The sequence below is a fragment of the Labrus bergylta genome, chromosome 16, assembly GCF_963930695.1.
Source record: "Labrus bergylta chromosome 16, fLabBer1.1, whole genome shotgun sequence".
NCBI lineage: Eukaryota > Metazoa > Chordata > Actinopteri > Labriformes > Labridae > Labrus > Labrus bergylta.
This window is the reverse complement of record NC_089210.1, coordinates 10,237,661-10,260,168: the sequence shown is the minus strand read 5'-3', so window position 1 is coordinate 10,260,168 and position 22,508 is coordinate 10,237,661. Positions and strand designations below refer to the sequence as shown.

Sequence of the window (22,508 nt, the reverse complement as noted above, 5' to 3'; positions counted from 1 at the left end):
GCTGCTTTCATTAAAAGAAGGATAATTATCAGGAGACATTTGGTCAAAGACCAGTGGTGTTGGGCTGAGTAAACTTAGCAAACATTATTTTGGACTTTCTTTTTAAGTGTGTGTTTATGGCCTTGACCATCCTGAGCCTGGGAGGAGGAGGTGGTGGGGGCTCTTAAAGTGTGGTCCTTGTTTGGAGTCTTATTGCGCACAGGCATGGTGCAACAGCGGCGGGGAGGGACTTTTTACATGTGCTCATAACTAGTGCTCCCGACACTCTCTCTCTCTCTCTCTCTCTCTCTCTCTCTCTCTCTCTCTGCTCGGGTCTCTTCTGGGTCCAACACAAATCGTGCGCTTGCGGAAAGACTCACCTGCACACGCAAACTTCTTGGAAGTTGTCGGGTGAGCCTCCGGTGGTGAAGTCGTGAGTTTTCACAAGTTGCAATAATGTTCGGAAGCGGGAAGTCACCGGCCACCAATCCCAAAGAGCAGAGGAGGAAAGTGGCCGAGAAGACGGTGGATCCCAGCAGGAGGCTCGGTAAGGAAACCTCCACAAAGCAAACTGTCTAATCCTGCTGTAGATAAAGATACCTCGATTTCTTAAAAAAAAAAAAACTTATGTAGCCTATGTACGAAGTGTCCCATTAAAGGCTTATTAGATCATTTAAGTGCTTAGAAGGACAAAGTCGCACTAAGTAGCCATAATGTAGCCTACACCTGTTGAAAAGGTTCGTTTTACACCCAAGCTGCGTGTTAGAGTGATAGCTGGTCTTTTAATGATAGTCATGAGGCTTTTATTTGACATTGTCCTCATTCTTTGCTTGTGTTTCAATAGTTATTCAGGCACTAATAATGTGATATTTGCATCCTCTTAAAATAGATGATTGAAGTCGTAACTTTCCCTGGCGACTAATAAGTCAGTGAACTTACATTTAGCTCATAGTAAATGAAATGTTACCCTAAGTTGTCTGTCAGAACAGAATATTTTGATTTGTTTGCTCAACTCTGCCCACTTCAGCTGTGTTTGAGTTATCAGAGAGCTGTGTTTACTGTCTGGCCATGTGCCTGTTGCCAGGTTGTAGCCCAAGTTCAAAGGTCAAATAATAGGACTACAGTGGATATAATTTGAAAAAAAATAAAAAAATACAAGTTTAATGAAGTTTAAAAAAGTGGAACATAAGTATGTCCAATAAAGAGGCAGAGTTCAGTGTGTAATTCAGAAAGTGACTGACACATCAAACACGTGTGTATGTGGGAGTTATAGTTGAAGTGATCATGAGGTTATGAAGAGCTGATCCATTAGCCAACTTCATGTGTGTGTGTGTGTGTGTGTGCACGCAAGCCATCTCAGCTCATAGTCACAGCCCCCGCCCCCACCCCCAAAAAACAGGCCCCTGCTGAGCACAGACAGAGCACCTGTCAGAATCTGTGGCATGAAAAGACTGTGGATGTCACTAAATCTGGACTGCTGGCTATGCTATTAACCTATTCTTCGATGTTAATGTGATTGCCGCTAACTCATTATAGTGCACAATCAGTGCAGTATATTTCCACATAAAGGTTCTGAAATTCCGATAACTAATAAACCCAGGACCCATTTTACACAAGATGCTTGTACACATGAGCTTCAATGACAGATCGCCGTTGCCTTGATGAGGAAAAATAAACATAAAATTTGTTACAAAGACAAAATTACTGAGTGAAATTATGATATGCATGTACACACATATATACATATAGTATATACACACATACACACACATGCACACAAAATAAAACCTACAGACACATGTTTTGTATCTCGTATACTGATAGGCGATATCTGGTCATTCAGTCTAATTTCCTGAGCCAACGGTTCCAGTGATAACGCAAAAAGGAGTGGAGAAAGCAGGCAACCTTGACGGGTACGTAAGGGAAACGGTGTAGACGTAATGTTATCTGTTTGAACGACTGCATAAGGATTGGTGTCAAGTCATTTTATCATACATGTACATTTTCTACAGAATCCAAACTCCTCAAGAACCGCCCATAGATAATCCCAACCCACCCTATCAAAGGCTTTTTGCGCATCTAGGCTAAAAACCGCAGTCTTCCTTTTAGAAATCCTGTTTGGTCGTAATGAATTAGTTTGCCTACATATGGCTCCAGTCTTTCTACTAAAACTTTAGCAAAGAGCTTTAATTCTGTTTTGATCAATGATATCGGTCTATAACTGCCACATTTGAGAGGGGATTTGCCTTTTTTAAGTAACGCTGAAATAAGAGATGTATTTTGGTCGCGATGAAAAGATCCAATATCAAGGGCATAATTTAAAGAATCTAGGATGAGTGGTCCAATAATATCCCACAGTTCTAGAAGAAGCTCAGGAGGCAGGCCATCAAGGCCTGGCTGTTTTCCTTTCTGCATTGATTTGAAGGCCTCTTTGAGCTCTGAGAGGGTGAGTTGCGAATCGAGGGAGTCAGCCTCCTCAGTAGTTAACTTCGGGAAATGAAGTTTTGACAAACATGATTTAAGGTCAGTCAAATCTGGAGTAGATTCACCCTGACACAGATCTGAGTAAAAGGATCTAAACGTTTCATTTATTTCATCTGGATCATAGGTAAATAGATCCTGATGGAGTTTGAATAGCAGCGATGGTGGAAAATGATTCATTTTGTTTTAATCTGGCAGCTAGAAGTCTGCTTGCGCTTTCACTCTGACTGTAATATGTAAATCTAGTACGATGAATTATAAATCCAGCTTTTGCTTGAAGAAAATTGTTCAAATTTCAGTGTAGAAAGAGTTGATTGTGCCTGTTCCGAAAACCAATGTTTCTGTCTAGTTTCTAACGTATGTATGTCACCCTCTAGTTGTGTGATTCTGCGTTTCCTTGATTTATTCTAATGAGAGGCAAATGAAGAAGATTCTCCTCTCAAAAAGCATTTAGTTGTTTCCCAAAGTATTTGTGGCGAAGTGGTTAGGGTCAGTAAGTCAGTGTTTTGGAGTAATATTGTGTTAAAGCGCCATCTACTGGAGTGTCTAGAGGCACTCTGACCAATATGAAAGCTATACATCACTGGGGCATGATCTGATATTATTATTGGAAGAATATTGGCAGATGTAACACAACGGTTTAGGTAGGGGGAGACAAATATGTAGTCAATTCGAGAGTATGTCTTGTGTCTAGCAGAAAAGAAAGTATAATTTGTAGTTGTCGGATTAGCAGACATAAACTTCTGCTACACTATCGAAGAAGTGCAGCGTCCCATTATGCTTAACCTTCAGGGTTGCCGGATATCTCAGAAACGGGCGTAATCCTCTGTTGGCGATCTGTTTTCCTCACCGCATCAAAGGCTCTTCTCCTCTGGGCTGTCTCTGTGCTGTAGTCCGGGAAAAACATTAGCCTCGACGTTGGAAGGTCCGACCTTCATATGACGCCTGGTGTGTCGGCGCTGATGGAAGAGCCCTGACTCCGTTGAGGATTTTCTCCCTGTCCTGATACCGGAGGAGTTGAAATATGAGCGAAAGTTCGGGGACGGTTGGACTTGTCCTGGGCAGTATATATGCGATGGGCCCGCTGAATCTCAATCTTTTCTAGAGGGGATCCATTCGGTTAATTTATCCTGCAGAAACTGAATAGCGTTTTTTTACCTTCTGCTGACTCCGCTAAGCCCACGAGTCGGATGTTGCATCTCCGTGATCTGTCTTCCATCTCGGCTATTTTCTGGTTAAGTTTTAGCACGTCTTTCTGAAGGCCACCGACATTGTGTTTGACCGTACTAGCAACCGTCCTCCCTTGTAGCTTCCTACCGAGTTCGGCTCGTTGAGTGATATCCTCACCAAGTTTGGCAATGGCAGTGTTCGTGCTTTCAATCATTGACTTGAGAGTTTGAATTTCACCTGAGAGCATATCCTCTACTGCCAGCTTAACTTTTTTGGTCAACCGATCTTCTTGCTCTTGTAATGCTACCAAGATGGCAGCATTAGATGGCTCGTCAGGCTGTGTAGTCCTGAGGCTCTTTCTTTTTCGTCGCAGGTGTATCCTGAGACAATTTATTTCTCGTCGTTTCTGTGCCCGACATGTCGCGGATACATCCACAAATAACGTGAACTATAAAAGTCTCTGAATTGCAGGATGTTTTAATCAATTTTCAGACTTTTGACACGGAGCTCGGACTAAGCGTTCATCACGTCTCGGCTTTATTTAGCCTTATGATAAATGATTCCCTTGGGTGCTTTTATAACACAGATTTTTTTAATGAATGTTGACTTATTCCTCTACGTTATACTCCCAATTGTTTTATGTTTGCGCAGCATTGTGTGTCCAGACTGTTGCATTGACCGTGCAGACCATGTCTAAACTTCAGTGTGCAGACACTTGTTCAAGCATTACTGATGTTTCAGTTGGGAATCTGTGCTGCACACAACCTTCAACTCTTTTTTTGAATGTTCCTCTAATACTTAATGATTAAGCCAAATGAGGTCACAAGCACAACCCCCACTTCATAGCACAGTCATAAATCAGAAGGTCAGGCAAACATATTTGAGCAGCTTTACAATCCTTACGTCGTTAGAGGAAAGCAGCATGTCGTTTCTTTCATTGAGGATTCTTTTTTTTGTGTCACACAGTGTCACAGGACTACTCTTGTTTGTTCAGAGTTTCTCGTTCAGTCTAATCCATCATGTCCTGAACGTTAAACCTTTAACGTTAAACTTGTGTCCTTGAGTTTTGATAGTCTTGAGATAATCTCAGTTTAAAAGTCAGACGATATATGGATAAATCTATTCATTGTGAGGTTGTGGATTTGGTTCCAGACAGAGTCAGAGTTTGTTGATGGTGTTGTTAACCCAGGAGCTTGTGACAGTCACACACAGTAAAGTGCTAAGGCTTGGGAATAGACAAACAAAATCCATGATTTAGCTGTGTTAGTTCAAAGTTTACATATGGTATTCACTGTGCAGTCCATATCAAGTCTATTTGAAAAAAGAAAGTAAATGTGTATACAAGTATTCATACAGTATATAAAAATAATTGTTCTTATGGCTTTTGCTAATTGTATTTACACTGTTTTTTTTATGTTTGGGTGCACAGCACTTTGGTCCGCTTTTGTGTTTTTAAATGTTCATTATAAATACATTTTAATGAGATAAACACAGTTTTAAACGGATGTTATATTTTAGTAGTGAAGTAATGCGTCTCAGATGATGTAAAGAGTCTCACATGCTTTGTGGACGTCTTTTGAGTAAATGTGACCTACTGCGCAATCTCTGGATTCCGTTTGTGTGTGTGTGCCAGTCATATCTTAAAAACAAAGGAACAGCCCAGTTTGTGGATAATAAAGGGCGTATTTTCAACTTAAAAGCTGGGTTTAAATGTAGTCAAAAAAAAAAAAGAAATTGAACTTCTTATCATGTTTCCACCAACAGCAGTTTGTCTAATTTACCTCTAAGACAATGAAGAAGTAAATCAAAGGTCAAGTCAGATCCATGGATATCCGTAATCCAGGAGAAATCCAGGAGAAATCTCAGTAGCCAGAGGAAAGATCACTGCAGCTGAAGAATTTATGGTGTCCCAATGATTCAACCATTTTTCTTTAAACGTGATCGAGGGAGCTAAATGTGAAATCCTGTTATCTTATTAGACAGGGTAAATATTTGACAGGCAGCAGGTATTCAAATGATGAAAACTGGGTGGACAGAATGAAACTATAAACTGCACACAACAACTGTGTGGTCATATCTTGCTTATTAATGAGTATCTGAATGATGCATCACTCATTAGGAAAGACAAAGAGAACGTGTGAACTGGAAGCTGCATATTTCCGGCTGAAAACAAAGAGGCTGCTTTGCTTTCATGTTTAAATGTTGGATCTCAGAAAAAAATCCTGAGCAGAATTGCTGCTGTATTACAAATAAAAATCTGTTCCCAGATCAGGCCATGTCACAAAGCATCACAACTCAAAAGTCTCTTCAAGCTAAGATGGTCTTTCTCCTCGGAGGTTGAGATAATATCCCTTCCATTAAAGACCGCACTTGGTATTAAGAGATACAGAGAGGACTGACCTACATAATGCCTGATCTGTCTTGTGGGAAGACAGAATAGAGAAAATTTAATTGACCCTCCGCCCGTATCATATCGACAACACCCTGATATGCCTATCTATATGCATGTGTAGAATCCTTGCTTGCTGGCTCTCATGACAGTTGTTATGCTGAGAGAAATGTGAACCGTGTCCCAGGAGGAGCTGGTATGTGGGCCTGAGTGAAGAGGACTCATGCAGACACAATCTATTACTGACCAGATGATATGGTTATTTTCTTTCTGATCCTCCTCTCAGTTGGAAGGCAACCCGCTGCTCTGAGTCTCAAAACACCTTCAAGGAAAACATGAGGTTAAGTTTGGAGATTTTCCCCACTTCTGATTCACTGAATCCCTTTTGTAATTGTTGCTTTTAGCCATTTGTTAACTATTAATTGAGAGTTATACAAATCTAATGAAGTATTGGTTCAGATATTCATGGTGCCCAGAGGATGAATACTAGTTACTTGACCAGGTGTCTCATTTATAACCGTTGCGGACGCACAAAACGGGGTCTGAAACTGTGCTTTACGCCTTTTCCCACGCAAAGTTTGTGATCTATAAAAAACAAACCTGCCGTTAAAATGTGCGCACCGGTAAGCAAACTGTGACCCAGGCGTACGTTCATTTTGGAGGGCATGGGAAATTGGCGACACAGACGGTGAAGTAGTGAACTGAAGCCTGCAGACACATATTGATGCCTCTTCCGCATTTTATTTCAGTAACGTTTCCAATAAGTAACTTTCATTATGACAATATATAAACATCAAATAAAAAATGAAAGTCCACCACATACATGTTGCATCAGCGCTGTCTAACCTTCATTATCCCGGACGGACCTCAGAGGACCGGACTTGTACACTAATGTAATCACTGATGTAGAGTTAAACATTAGACTAACACAAAAAACCATAGAGCCACCAGTTTTCATTAATATCTTTCAATGTCGTGCATTTATCATCAAGTGTGGTTTTTAGTTTTAATATAGATGCCTGCGTCAAGACCATAGACTGTAAAAATAGACGCACAGAGCGGTGGCTTCACACATTTCACCTTCTCGTTACTCAACATGTCTTCATCAGCTGCACGTATTTATTCTGTAAATAATTCAAGTGTGGACATAAAGTCGGGTCATCTCTGACAGGATCATTAGGTCTATATGTCCTCATAATTAGTCACAGAGCAGACGGAGTTTCCCACGGGAAAAAAAAGGGCCAACAATCAAACGTTTTTGTTCGTTGATCAAACTTTTGATGAACAACATGATAGAGTGAGGCAGACTGCTGACTGACGTGAGCACTCTGACAATATGAAGAAGTCAGTGTGGGTCCCGTAAACATGTAAACATTGCAGATATTCTCGTGCGTAATGATGAACAGTGGATGTTTTGGCACATAGGACGGCGTGAATGCAGCAGCGACGTGGTGTCGTTCTCTGATTTTTCTTCAGCAGTTTGTCATCCTCCTGCTGCAGTAAACTACCGATATGTCCATTTTATCCTTCGCTTCATTCACAAACTCCTCCGTTCCTGGGTCAGAAAGTCTCGTTTCTTTGTCTAAACTTTCGGGTTTCGGGTTGGAAACCTTCGATCTGCCCCCTCGTTTGTATGCGTTTTCATTCACGAGCGGCTTTGCATTGACTGTTCATGGTTGTTTGTGGGCGTGTAGAGGGCGGAACATGGGACTAATCTAGGTGGATCGTGATTTATAAAGGGAATATTGCGTGCAGGTGTGCGTACGAACTGTTTTATCTGAATCATTTTGTGCGCACGCCATTTCCGGCTTTTTGGCGCACGTACATTTTTAGTATGGATTCTACGCACTCTTTTATAAATGAGACCCTTGCTGGTAGGCCTACTTTTATTCAGTACTACTGATCGGATATCAGCTAGTTTTTTATGCCAAACCTGAAGAAAATGAGGAGTAGGCTATGTGAGCGTGTTTACATGCTGGTTGAAGTGTTCAGCTCAAAGCAAGCAGCTTGCATGGTTTTATACTCTCCATCTTAGAACTGTCTTTTCTTTCCAACACTGCAAACTCTCCTGTTCTTCTAATTTCTCTTCTGAGCCGTGTTGAATGGCTGCATTAGAATACATCAGCACGGTTGCTAGCCAGTCGGCAGGGCCTTGACCGTCTGATGAAGAGGATGTCAACCAGATTTTCAGCAGGAGGCGATGAGGAGAAAACACAATTCAGCTCTGTAGCCTGAAGAATCATGCCCATCCCTGCATTTGCTGCCACATGAATAGGCTTTCAGAGGCACTTAGTGTATCAAAATAAGGCCACATTTTGCAGACTTGTGCAAACTTGTTTTGTTGTGGTTGGATGATATTTCAAAACCATGCAGGTAGGAATTCAAGATTGTGGTTAAGGCTGAGAGGCAACAATAAAAGGGAAAGCAGCGGGTTGAGACAGATAGTTAAGGCTGTTTGGGCAGCTTAGCGTGGTCAATGACCTGCAAGTTAATCGGGTCCATGTGCTCTGCTTGTGAGAATGCTTTGCATGTGGTAACAGCTTGGAAAAACAGGGTTGTTATGGATGGAGGGTTGGTAGTGGGATTTCTTTGTGTTCGACCCTGATGGGGAGAAATGCTCGGCTGTAGTTGGTTTCGAGTAGGGGTGGGTGATCGGGGGGCGGGGGTGGGTAGTGCAGTTTCTGTTGTGTTATAGCTTTGGGGGCCCTCTGAGGAACTTTAGCCATTTGGCACTGACAGTATGAGGAGGGTGATTTAGAGGGAAGAGAAAGACAGTATGCCAAACTGAGTCCAGACAAACCTTCAGTGGTGAACGGAGGAGAAAATCACATGACAAAAGTGAGTGTTTGTTTGGACCTCAATCAGTCCTGACACAGAAAGTGGCTCAGAGAAAGGTCCCGTTCATCCCTGCAGTGAGAGAGCAGAATGTCTTTGATTAACACTTGTTCTTATAAGCGGTATATAGGACTTATTTTGTCATAATACACAGCAGTCTGGATCTTAACTTAACTTGTGTTTCCATTACAATTTAGCCAACAGTATTGTGACAACGTGACACATGGTTTAAGAAACATAAATAGATGTATTCATTAACTTAAGCCAAAACAGGATACAGTTCCTTACATGTTATTTGGAGATATATTTATATAGCCTCAAACTAAGTAACTGGGGAAACATTTTCAGAGGATGAACACACTTTTTATCATTTGAAAATCGAGCCCTGAAAAACGTCCACTCCAGAGTATTAAATTACACCCAGGCTCACCGTGGGTCCGTCATGCTTGAACTTTTGGAATCAGAGTCGGAAAGCTGCTGTGTCAACACTCTCTGCGTGTCCTTTCAACTGCAAACCTGCTAACCCAAATCATCTTTATTGCTCGAGGCTTTTTGTTGACTCCCTGTGTTTGCCAATTCTTTTCCCAAGTGACCTTAAAAGTTTTGGTCTTATCAGTTAGATTATGCGACAGTTATTCAAAGGCAGAGAAGACATCTTCAGGTAGATGCTCCAACACACAGTCATTATCTAAGATATTTCTAGTGTAAAATGTAGAGAAAATCAGCTCTATATATGATGCAATGATTAATCTGCTTTCATACTCCAAAGATTGACTCATCAACCATGAGAGTAATCATGTGGGCTTTAGTTCTTTATTAAACCAAACGAGCTCATGTCGACACAGCCTTGAGCTTGCTAATACAAAATATCATGCACATATTCTTCATTATTATTTTCTAAGAGCTATATCATACAGTACATAAATGGCTCAACTTCAACTTTCATGCAGACCCCTCAGGCTTCCTGCTTTCCTCCTTTATGTTCTCCTACATTCTCTGATACTTTCAGCGCTCTGATCAATTCATATTTCGTCTCAGGCTCTGAGTTTTGTCTTCTTTTTTTGATTGCATTTCCATTGATGTTAACAGCTAGGGAACACTAGTATGACCATTACAGCCAAGCATACGCTTTGCAACTTTCCATACTGTAACGCTTTCCTGCAGTCTGCTGGCCCTCTTCGCCCCCAAAGGAGGAATAAATCTACAAAATATCATGGCTGATTCACATCTCGGCTGTCGATTTCTCTCAGCTTCATCTTGAACTAACAGTACAGAGTTCATTTTTTTTTTTATAACAAAAAGAGAAACATGGCTTTGTTAATACATTTATAATTCACTCAGCACACCACAACCTTCTTTTTGACCAGCATGCACTTTTTGTCAATTCCCTCCAAGGTTTGTATATAAAACACAGCCTTGAGTTTGGGTATAAGCAAAGAAGGGATGACTTAATTATTACCTTCAACTTGATGAATGTGGTCAAATAGGTCAGGTTCATGTAATGACTCTATGAGAATGGGTACATTTAAAAAGGTAGATTATCTGCTTAGGTCTGAAGAAAAACAGAAAGTTTGATGAAGTTGAGTTTAGAGAAATGAAACATGCCTCCCTGTGCCTGACATGTTTATTTGGTCTGACAGGAACAAAACTCTCAGACTACAAAACTCCTGAAGGAACTGATCTGTACATGTTTGTCAAGATAATGAACAACAACTGTTTTTGGAGTTCTATAAACTTTTTCTATAAAAGCTAAAGTTAATAACCAAAACCTGCTGTATGAGGAACAGGTCAATAACATCTTTTAAACAACACAGAAAAAAAAACATTGATGCTTTGATTTCCTCCCTGATGGATTATTGTTGCTTTCTGGGCATGAAAGCATGCTAACGTTAGCCTTTAACCTCAGCTTTAGTTTGTGTCCACGTTCTAATTTAAGACTGTGAACCTTGTACAACATGCTGCAACATGGTTAGCATCCTGATGTTAGCATTTAGCTCAAAGCAAAATCATCCATAAATTCCCGCATTGCTATGCTACCCTAACCAAGTGTGACTGCTTAGTAAAGGCTATATTAGGTGTTAAAATTGCAAAACGATAAACACTGCTGAAAATGAAACTTGTATGAAAGTGTATTATTATGAGTCACATTCAGAGTATATTGTGCTGTAGAATAAGAACAGATAGAAGGCAATAAGGTAGTCACAAACAGACAGTATGCACCTCATTAGTATCGTAACATTAGGCTAGCATGGTGTCAAAATAGAACGACACATAAGCAGGTGTGACTCAATTGGCCAACACATGCTGTCAAAGTGAATCACATTTTACAGTAATAGTTCAAACTTAAAACTGTTTTGTGTGTTTCTGTGTGTTCTCCAGAGATGCAGGACAATGAGGACATCCGGTTGATGATGCAAGGTTCCAACATGGTAAAGGTTCGCTCCTCAAGGTGGCAGAAGAGCAGAAACCTGCGGCTGTTGGAGGACGGCCTCACTGTGTGGTGTGAATCTACCAAGAGCTCCCGCAAAGCCAAAGCCCAGCAGACTTGTGAGTATGGCTTAGGGTTGGCTTTATGGCCATCGATAGAGTTAAGAAGAGCAGTAATAAGAGCCCCGTACGTGAAAAGAGAACACTACTGGGCAGAGGGAGAATTTAAGGTGGAATAACAGCAAAGGCAGTGAGGTAGTTAATTACAAGAAGTAAGGAGGGGCAGGAAGGGCATCGCAAAATCTGGAAGCGAGTGTGCTCATGAATAGGAACTGGCTTTGATGAAAAGAGAGGAAACTTAATTGATATCAGATTAGTAGGAAAAAGCTTATCTACATAGAAGATAATATAGAAACGGCCCATCAGGCCCTCGACCAGCCCAGTACACTCTTGGATGTGAGTCATTGGGCTCATTCAGCCAGCTTATTGTTCCGAGTCGTTCCGCTATTTTATCTTGGCTCCATCTCATGCCCTCTCCTCTACTTTCCTCTGTAGCTTGTTTCCTTAGTGAGTGGGGAAACTAATCAAGGGCTCTGCAACCTGCCTTAATAATCAGTGTAATTTATATCAAAAATAGCCATTACATTTCTGCAATACAATGCACTAACAAAATAATCTAGAATGTTCTTGGTGCCTGGTACTTTTTGGATATTGTTTTCGTTTTATTATTTGACAATTCAAACTACTGTTTTAAAAGTTAACAATGAACCTTGTAACAAGCAGGTAGGGCAGCATGCAGTCACCTGAGAGGCAAAATCCAGGGTATAAAACAGACTCATTAAATGCTGTGAGCACATAGTAAAAACTGAAGGCAACTGAGTTGATGTTTCGATTTTGGTCAGATCAAACCTCCTGGATTTATGTGGCTGTAAGAGGACACATTTCTGGAGATCCTTCAACAGATAAACTAAATCAAAACTTTCATCGCCTTATTTCCATTAGCATATGAAGGGGAAAGAATGAAACTATCAAAGCAAAGTAATTGTGAGAAAAGAAGTGAAAGGAGAACTTAATTCTCATGATGCTGTATTTCTCATTGTTTTTAACTACAAGTCAAGTGTAACCTTTTGTGGGATGTTGTCTCTAAACTGGGTGATGCCTTTGAAGAAGTTGAGAATGTCACTGTGCAGAAAATATATTTTCTTCTTCTACAGAAGAAGATTTAATAAAAAAAAGAAGACACAGATTTAACATCTTATTGGGTTGTTGGAAAAACAGGTTAGGGCAGAAGAGCCTGTGGTTTCAGCTTCCTCATATTTTCCTTTTTGACACAGTAAGGTATTTTAAAAAAAAGATGGCAGTCAAGAGTAGAGCCAAAGTGCAGACTAATTTTAATAAACCTGAAATGTTCTGTACATTTTGGGGATAACTCTTCCCTTAGAATCAGTGCTAAAGATAAAGCCACGTCATATGACTTAACCAAGATCCATTTCTCGCATCCAGTTTGATTTTCTTCTTCGCGGCTTGACCTTTAGCTTCCCCACCTCTGCTCTGTTTTTACTGACCATCCTGATGTTGGAATGCAGTTTAATGCTAACCCCTGCTGGCCTTGCAGAGCGGCTGGGTGGGTGGGTGAGCTGCATTTTGTTGCAGCGGGAGGTGAAGGGTGACTCGATTGTGCTGCAGCCGCACTAGAAATAGACCCTGGAGTGGTGGCGTTGCAGTGTCTGTAACACTCCTTACAATGTGAGTGTGGAGCAGATTCTGATAATGCAAACACTGGCAGGCGGATGAGGAGCATATCTGTGTGTGTTAGTGTGAATACAGAATTCAGACTTGGGTTAGTTCCTCTTTCTGGAGCTCCAGGCGCCTCTCCAGGTCCAGTGTGATCTGGTGCATGCAGCTAAGTTTTCTAATCAAAAGCACTTGGCACAGAATGCAACACTTTACACTCACACACACACACACACACACACACACATATACATGTTGCTTTTGCCATGTCTCTGGGATAACTACAGAACAGGAATGTTGAGTAATTTTGAAGAGGTGGACAGCAGAGGCTTAATGATCTCCAGCAGGAGAATGAGGCTATTGTCAGAGCAGGCACTGCTTTCTACCCAGCTGAGTGATCACCACTCTGCAGGCATCCCACAAAAGAAAAAAGACCAAGCTGTGTGTGCATCAGCTAGTAGACAGTGTGGTTTTGTTTTCGCTGTCTTCTCTGGGGAACAACTTCTCAGCATTTGCGAGATACGCAGAAGTTTTAGATCCTGCATTAGATCAAGTATGCCTGCCGCTTTGGTCCAGACCGAATTACCCTGATCATTATCGCATGGTTTGCAAAGAAGTTCCATACATCATGTTAACAAGAGGATAAACCACACCCTGATTTATCAAGCTTAACCAACAGCTTCTGTGACATATCTCAACATACATCGTAACGTTTCGATTTGATGAAGTCCCAGACGCTGAACCCTAAATATTTGACTGCCTACCCTACCTTTAACCTTTACAGTACAAGCTAGCAATGTTAGTTTGTGAGTGTGTTAGCATCCTGGTGTTAGCATTTAGACAACACTACCTCACAGACTAGCTAGCATGGTTGTAGACTTTTAATTCTGATTCAGTTTTGTCATACATTATAAATCAGCCCCATAAATCTATGAATAAACGAGCCATGTTGAGATGGTAACTGTTGTAAAACCCATAAAAAGCCCTGCTATTTACTGAGAGAGATGTTAAGAGTGATAAAGTTGCGGGTTAAAATTATCCTGTTGAGGACTGCGTGATATATTTTATAATCTCGTTGCTATGAGATTCTGCTCGGTGGAATTTATGAATCCTGCAAAACTCGTGATGTTTGACCTTCAACATTGCTCCAAGTGTTGTTGTGACCTCCTGCTTAAGCTGTATTAACTCAACAACCTTTTCTTTTTTTTCTCTCTGAACTCGTCTGCCCCTCGTCCAGTCGCAGTGACAGAAGTGGAATGTGTGCGTGAAGGCTGCCAGTCCGAGGCGCTGAGGCGTCTCTCAGGGTCGGTGCCGGAGAACCAGTGCTTCACAGTGATCTTTAGAGGCGCCAGGAAGAGCCTGGACCTGCTGTGCCCCTGTGAGGAGGAAGCTCAGCGCTGGGTGCGAGGGCTCCGCACTTTAAAGGAGCATGTGGCCAACATGAGTCAAAACGAAAAACTGGACCAATATCCTGCTCAATTTCCAACACGCGTAAATAATAAATATAGTGTTGCTGAAGCAGCATTGCTAAGGGTACTGACTGTGGTATCAAATGTACCATCCCACGTCCACAGCATAGCTAAGAAGAGCTGTAATGACTTGTTAAAAAAGTCCTGCCTAAATATAGCAGACCATTAGTGAAGATATCAGGTAGTGATCGTCTCTGCCTCATGGTTTATTTCTCTCTCAATAACTGTTTATATTTCAGCATCTGAATCATCAGGATCATGTTTATCCTATCTTGTCACTGTGTTTGTTATGTATCATACTGTCGATTTCCAGCAGCCCGGTGACTCTTAAACAGTGTGATGTCAATGTGTGGGCTTTCTCTGTTCCAGTACTATGAGCAGGTGACAGAGACCTAAAATTAGTGTCTTGTTGCCATCGACTCTTTTTTTTTTTTTTTTTGCAGAAGCATTGCATGAAATTGATGTGGCAGATATCAGCTTAACCCCTCCGTTTTATCACTAGCTACATACTCAAAACTAATTCCATCCAGTTCAACAGTCCTGTCATAAATCTTACCTGCAGGAAGGCAATGTTGAGGTCGTTTTATAATTGTATTGCTTTACACTGACAGGTGTGTGTTTCATTTTGTCCACCCCGTTTATAGCAATGAGGCTTAATAACAGGAACACATCTATGTAATTTACAGTTTAACAGCTTCACAAACAAAGGCCTTCAAAACGATAATGAAAGTGAATCAACACCGCTCTTAAAATAAAACAACAAAACCTTTATAAAGGGAGAATTTATTGAAGGACTTTTGTGTTAGACCAAATTAGTATAGCTCTGTGTACCCTATAAACTGGCACCTAATGTATAAACAATAGATGTTTAATGTGACAGTAAAAGTGTTAAAGGGATTCCAATGGCAAACTAAACGATAGGCTCACATTTTTGGATTCTATCATAATGATGTCTGGCCAAAAACAACAAGTGTTTTATTCAAGTGTTTTGAATGTTCAATTAACTTGAAACTGAAAAAATGGTAGAATTTGACTCATAAAAAAAGAGTGTGGTGCTCCAGGACAAACAATAGGTCCCTTCTGTCTGAATTTATTCCTTAACCCTCCACACTTGGATCCGAGGCTACCTGAAACGAGCAGACCAGAACCAGGACGGCAAGATGAGCTACGACGAGGTCAAGCGCCTGCTCCAAATGATTAACATTGACCTGAGCGAGCAGTACGCCTACTGTTTATTCAAGGTCAGGAGCCTCATGTGTACAATATTCTACCCTCGTGGTCAGTAAATTTACTTAATATGAGCTTGTTTTACTGCGACATGCCGGAGTCTGGAGTCTTTGCTCAATTACCAAACCAGCAGCTAAAGGCAATAAGCAGCCCCCCCTCCACATCTTTATCCCCTCTTACAACAAATCAAGCCAGTTATTTCTTTATTGCAGGGGATTACTGCCTGCCATGTCCCTCAGCACTCTATCACCGCTACATTGTTGGTTTTTATGCGCCTTCCTGATGCAATTTCCAATACTGACCCTCCTCAGAGAGCAATATTTTTCATTTAAGTCTACACAGCTGAGTAAATTATCATGGAGAGTCTTTCCCCATGGGGTTTTTGAACCACCCTCAAAATAAAAGCACAATGTGTTTGATGTGAGAATATCTTTCTCTGTGTGTGTGCAGTTGTTTGTTTTTTTAAACTCCTACTGATCCCCTGTTCCCCAGAGGTGTGACCGATCAGGTGATGGTCGTCTGGATCATATAGAGATTGAAGAGTTCTGCAGAGAGCTGCTGCGGCGGCCAGAGCTCGACTCCGTGTTCAGACACTATTCAAGCAACGGCTGTGTTCTCGCCACTGCTGAGCTGCGAGACTTCCTGGGAGACCAAGGAGAAGACGCCTCACTGAATCATGCTCAGAGCCTCATCCTCACCTATGAGCTCAATGACTGGGGTAGGTCCCTAACGTAGTCATTACAGGCTTTAAAGAGAGAGCCCACTAAATTTTCACTTAAACACAAGGGTTTAGTGCTGCATCTAGACTGACAAAACAGTGATTCATCCGCTACCTGTGAATGCTACCCTGAGTTCAAATGCAAATCAAATGCCTCACAATAATATGGTGCACTTTATGTTGTTAGCAGTTTAAGTGTTTTGTTTAAGTCAACCAAAGTAGTGAGAACGATTAGCAGGAAGCTGATATATTGAAAAGCGGCTTTCACACTCACACAAACTCAAACTGAACATGGTATGTTGGGAAAAAGTAGTCTGGGTGCTTTAAAATTTTACACCTTCATGTCAAACAAGTCATGGTCAATGAGAGACAAAAGTGGGAAATTTGGATGATTATAATTTAGATTAAAAAAAGGGACACACAATGTCATATACTGTATGTGATATCATAAATAAAATGAATCTTACAAAACATGCACTATAAGACATCATAGCAAGACTATTCAACATCATTTATTTGTTTATTTATTTAGGACAATGCATATTTCGCCACCTAACAGCAATATAGCGCTATGTAGACATGCCAAAATTTGAACATAGCTAAATTTAATCTGTAGTCCTAAAACAGACTTACAAAATTAATAAATTCCCGTATTGCAATTACAGGAAACCTCTTAAGACGGTCTACAAGAAAGCAAAAAAAAGCTCACAAACAGTTTTACATTCAACATGGACGCACTTGTTGGATCACAAAAAAAGACCTAGCCTAGGACTAAAAAGGCGGGTAAAACATCCTCTGATGCTAATTGCTAAGCTGCATTTTATCATTTAGCCTACTATAACTCAAATGTAAAGATTTGGTTACAGTGGCGAAATTGGAGTCATAACATTTGGTGAACTGACTCATTTATGATTCTTTGTACAGAAATGTGATTTGCCCAAAGTTAGCTAACATTAGCATACATTATGCTAGCTGTCATATAAGACACATGGGGGCTATTCTCCTTGTGTTTATATGACTAAACAATGCTACATTTGGTATATTATTAAATTAACTGTTATTCATTTTGTATGTTTCCACCCAAAGTTATATAGTATTTCCTAAGGTACACTAAATTACACTTATGACTGATACGTTTCTAAATATAATTGTAAGATGACCTGCCCTAAATTCCATCTTGTACATTAAAGTGCACATTTGTAATCGTTATTTTTAAATATTTATAAAAATAGATGTTTTTGCTAATGTTTTTTAACACTTGGCTAAGTAGATAGTATCTAAAAAAATAACTAGCTAGCTGCTAACTCATTCCCTTTGAGAGAAGGAGGCTGTCAGTAATTGCTATTTATATTTACGTTACCATGTCTTGTGTGACTCAGTTTAAATAATCATTCATTTCAGCTCAGAAGCACCAGTTAATGACCCAGAATGGCTTCACTATGTACATGCTGTCCCGGGAGAATGATGTGGTTAACCCTGACCATGCCAGAGTCTACCAGGACATGAGCCGCCCTTTGGCGCATTACTTCATCTCCTCGTCCCACAACACTTACCTCACCAAGGACCAAGTTACTAGTGCCAGCAGCACTGAGCCATACATCAGGTTTTTAGACGCTGAACATGAACAAACAGCACACATTTCACTTTCCTGTAGTGTTTGATTCTAAATGTGTGTAATGTCACTGACAGGGCTCTGAATCAGGGCTGTCGCTGTGTAGAGCTGGACTGCTGGGATGGAGATAAAGGCGAACCTGTCATCTACCATGGCCACACTCTCACCTCCAAAGTGCCTTTCAAGGAGGTTATTGAAACTATCAACCAGTATGCCTTTAAGGTAATAGGAGCAACACATTTTAGAGTGTAAATCCTCAGCTGTGGCAGAAAGACTGCTGCTTCTCTTTACTGCTAATTAAATAAGTGAGCAGGAAATATATACGGATTGCCTGACTCCTCGCTTTCACGACCTACTTGGCTCTTACACAGCCTGCGTTATTTTGTTTTTACAATGCTAGGTCCTGCATTGCTATTATGTGATATACCGGTAATTGCATTTTAATTACTTGGCATACAAGTGATACTGTGTTTCTCCCTACAGGCGTCCCCATACCCTCTAATCCTGTCCTTGGAGAACCACTGTTCTGTGGAGCAGCAGGCCGTCATGGCCAAACACCTCCGCACCATCCTTGGTAGAAAACTGCTCACCAAGCCCCTCAGTGACCAGCCTCAAAAGGATCTGCCTTCTCCTGAGGTACAACACACACAGACATACACAGCTGTATCTCTTTTTCCAACACCTCAGGCTGTCTGTTTTTCTAATGAGGTAATTTGTCCCCCAAACCTTCTGTGCAGGAGCTTAAGGGGCGTATTCTGGTGAAAGGGAAGAAGCATACTCCTCACCTAGGCCAGCTGGGTAAGAATGGGAGCTGTGCCAGCTTCTCCTCGAGCTCTGAGGACGAACTAGCAGGCAGCAGTAAGAGCACGCCCAAGAAGGATCCTGCAAAGGTCAGCTCAGGGAGACTTGAGAAGCTGTTAAAGAGAACTTTTTAGATAGTTAAGCAATTATTTTATGTGTTTGTCCTTCACAGGTCTGTGCTAAACTGAGCCCCGAGCTGTCAGATCTGGTGGTGTACTGCCGGAGCGTTCCCTTTTGTGGACTTGAAAACATAACTGAAAAACCTCCAAATGAAATGTCCTCCTTCTCTGAGAATGATGCCCTGAAGCTCATCAAAGACTCGGGTACAGCACTGGACATAATTGCATCCTGACATGATAGAGAGAAAGTCAAACAGATTTTGAGGAAATTTTTCTGCTGCAGCTGATTCTTCTAGAAAATGTAATCAGCCTCCAGTGTATCATGACATGTGGTTTTCCATCTTTTCTTTTGCAGGAAAGCTTTTTGTGCGACACAACAGCAGGCAGCTGAGCCGGATCTACCCCTCCGGCCAGCGCCTGCAATCATCCAACTATGATCCTCAGGAAATGTGGAATGGTGGCTGCCAGATGGGTTAGTACTCCAGACTAGAAGCGAGGATGCTGCTCTGATGGCAGCAAATTACGGCAAATCATTTGAAAAACATTATATGGTCAGTTAGTGCCAGAGAAGTGTTATACTGCTTCTCATTTCTGCAGATTGCTCCTGCATTACAGGAAGCTGTAATTCTGAATTTATTGTAAATTGTGTGATAAGTCCTGCCCTTTTACTGACTCCTCTCTCTGGGCTGTGCAGTGGCTCTGAACTTCCAGACCCCTGGGGAGCAGATGGACCTGAACCAGGGACGTTTCCTGCCCAACGGTCGTTGTGGATACATTCTTAAACCCGGCTTTCTGTGCAGCCCAACGTCAAACTTTAACCCGGAGATTACAGGAGGAGGCCCAGGTCACATCCCCACCCAGCTGACCATACGAGTGAGTGATTATCCAATGGCTCCAATCCATTCATCATAAGTCACTGTTTTATGCAGCTTTGACATTATTGTTTATTGAGACCATACTGTAAAATGTATCTGTATTTTCTTTGCCTCCAATCGTTGTCAATGAAATGTATGCACATTGTAAGTAGCTAGCTTAATTTATTTTCACAATTCTACCAATATATGTTTGGGGATCAAAGCTTCAAGTGTCTAGGTGTTATTTTTTATTATAGGCTTTACAAATGGAAACTTATACAGCTCCGAATTTATATTGTTGAGTTGCCCAACAGAATTCAAAAATTCAAATTCAAAATTCACTAATTATATCCTTTTCAGATAATATCCGCACAGCAGCTGCCAAAAATCAACACAGAGAAGGCGAGCTCCATTGTTGACCCACAAGTGTGGGTGGAAATTCATGGTGTGGACATTGATAATGCAAGAAACAAAACCCAGCGCATTGACAACAACGGTAAATCTGAGGCTGCTTAAAAATTAAATTAGCAATAATGCTCAAACATTATGTTAGTAAATGTACCGTTTAAATCACAGAGCCAGTATCATATTTCTTTGCCCACCTATTAATATTGTAAAATCATGTTGTGCTGTATAGCATGTTGCTTGCATGATGCATTTATCAGTGCAGCTCTTTTAAGCTCTTTTATTTTTTGGGAGGAGTATTTTCTGTCAAACGCCATGATTGGCTTCTTTGGAAGGCGCTGGTCTATGTATTTACAGCTCTTGTGCGCCCTCTACAGGTTTTAACCCAAGATGGGACTGCACCCTGAGCTTTCAGCTGCAGGTCCCTGAACTGGCCTTGGTTCGGTTTGTAGTGGAGGATCACGATCACACTGCCAAAAATGACTTTGTGGGGCAGTTCACTGTGCCTCTCACAAGCCTACGAACAGGTGCACATAGAGACCATTGTGCAGATGAAAAAACAGAAATCACTGTGTTGTGTTGTTAGTAAAGTGTGTATTTGACTCTTTCTTCTCAGGTTATCGACATGTTCATTTATTGAAGGCAGACGGTTCCAGTCTGTCCCCTGCCACACTCTTCATCCATGTCAAAGTGAGCCGCAAAGGAGCCCCCATTAAAAGTGTGTCTGAACGGATGGCCATGGCCAAAGGCAAGGCATGACCAGCATCTGAACATGAAGGAAAGCTGCATTGTCACAGACAGAGTTTTGGAAAATGGAGCTCTAAGTGTTGTAGGGGAGAGAAAGCAGCTGCTGCTGCTGCTGCTGCCAGACCTTGAGTGGTACAATTTACACTGATCCACTTCCCAAAGCAGACAGAAAGATGTCATTTATCAGAGAAGAAGAAGCGCACAGCCTCTTAGCAAATGAAATGCCTCAGGCCCAGTAATGAATCCAGAATACACTGTTGGAGTGTCTGGTCCTGTCAGTACTGAGTGCTCTGAAGACAGGGGACTGAGGATAGTGGTTTATAAGAACACTTTTTATGGAAATGTGTTACAAAATTCAATGAATGCTATTTACACTTGAGTATAAATGAATAGATTAACTCTTAATCGGTCAGAAAAAGAGATGTTTAATGTCATCTTTTTTGTTTTGAAAAGTATTGTAGTATTTTTACACTCAATTGTTAGCTTTAACATATAAGATTTATGATATATATGTGATATATTTTTTACAAGAAGCTGCACTTACTTAATAGACAGTCAAAAGTGCTAATAGTAGAAATTGAAGCATGACTGCCTGTAATTAAAAAAAGATTTATATCATGCTAGAAATTATTATTTCAGCACTAACTTTGGTGTCGTAAAGATGTCATGTTCAATGATTATCACAGGAAGTTGTGTCCTTCAACAAAATGAAGGTGGTTAGTATTACTTGATTCTCCTGACTCCTCATGATGATGATTTTTTTTGGGGCTTTTTATGCCTTTAATGGAGAGATAGGACAGTGGATAGAGTCGGAAATCATGGAGAGAGAGTGGGGAACGACATGCGGGATAGAGGCCACAGATGGGATGTGAACCCGGGCCGCCCGCTTGAGACGACAGTAATATACAGTATTGCCAGAATAAACTTGAAATATAAACAGTGTTAACTTTGATAAACGTTTACTAATGATAAATTGTTCAATCATGTCACACATTAGAAAATGTGTTCAGTAAAATTGTGTTTGACATTTTAGATGTTTGCTTGTAGCCTCTTTTTGTTGACAACCTGATACAACTATTTTGTTGCCAATTTCTAAACCTTTAATTCTGACAGAGAAAATAGTGGTTTAACACTTAGTGCACTAATGCTGCTACCTATCCATGTAGAATTTAATATCCATATATCACTCGTATAAGGAGGTTCCCTGACTTTAAATTGATGCATTAATGAAAGGAGATGCACATGAATTACTGTAATTACAGTTTTAATATACTATCAGAATAGGTTTCAGTAGCATGTTACATGTGTTGAGTCTTAAAGGTTAACAGAAATGTTGTGTGATTGGTGGTCAGTATTTTATGTACAAGAGAAAACACTGTTTTCATAAAAGCATTAACAACACATCACTGTGTAAGTCCTTTTGTTTGTGTTGTTGTGGATGTGACAAAGACAGATAGATGCACCATAGTGTGTGTGTGTGTGTGTGTGTGTGTGTGTGTGTATTATACTTCTTTCAAATCCATAAACTGCAGTAGTTCCAG

The 22,508-nt window shown here is 40.9% G+C and overlaps 1 protein-coding gene across 1 annotated transcript; it reads left to right on the top strand.

The window, feature by feature from the left end:
- The first annotated feature begins 201 nt into the window (after nucleotides 1-201).
- plcd3a (phospholipase C, delta 3a) lies at nucleotides 202-22,368 on the top strand. The gene is made up of 15 exons (XM_020632646.3): nucleotides 202-526; nucleotides 11,234-11,401; nucleotides 14,253-14,481; nucleotides 15,596-15,725; nucleotides 16,204-16,429; nucleotides 17,831-18,032; nucleotides 18,119-18,263; nucleotides 18,525-18,677; nucleotides 18,779-18,931; nucleotides 19,015-19,165; nucleotides 19,317-19,433; nucleotides 19,656-19,834; nucleotides 20,176-20,311; nucleotides 20,598-20,747; nucleotides 20,837-22,368. Exons 1-15 carry the CDS (start codon nucleotides 436-438, stop codon nucleotides 20,977-20,979), a joined length of 2,373 nt encoding a protein of 790 aa, XP_020488302.1. The 5' UTR covers nucleotides 202-435; the 3' UTR covers nucleotides 20,980-22,368.
- The last annotated feature ends 140 nt before the right edge of the window (nucleotides 22,369-22,508 follow it).

Coding starts and splice junctions, on each gene's coding strand:
- plcd3a (XM_020632646.3), top strand. CDS start 436: ATGTTCGGAAGCGGGAAGTCACCGGCCACCAATCCCAAAGAGCAGAGG. Junction 18,932..19,014: donor CCAAGAAGGATCCTGCAAAG/GTCAGCTCAGGG, acceptor TGTCCTTCACAG/GTCTGTGCTAAACTGAGCCC. Junction 19,434..19,655: donor GAATGGTGGCTGCCAGATGG/GTTAGTACTCCA, acceptor TGGGCTGTGCAG/TGGCTCTGAACTTCCAGACC.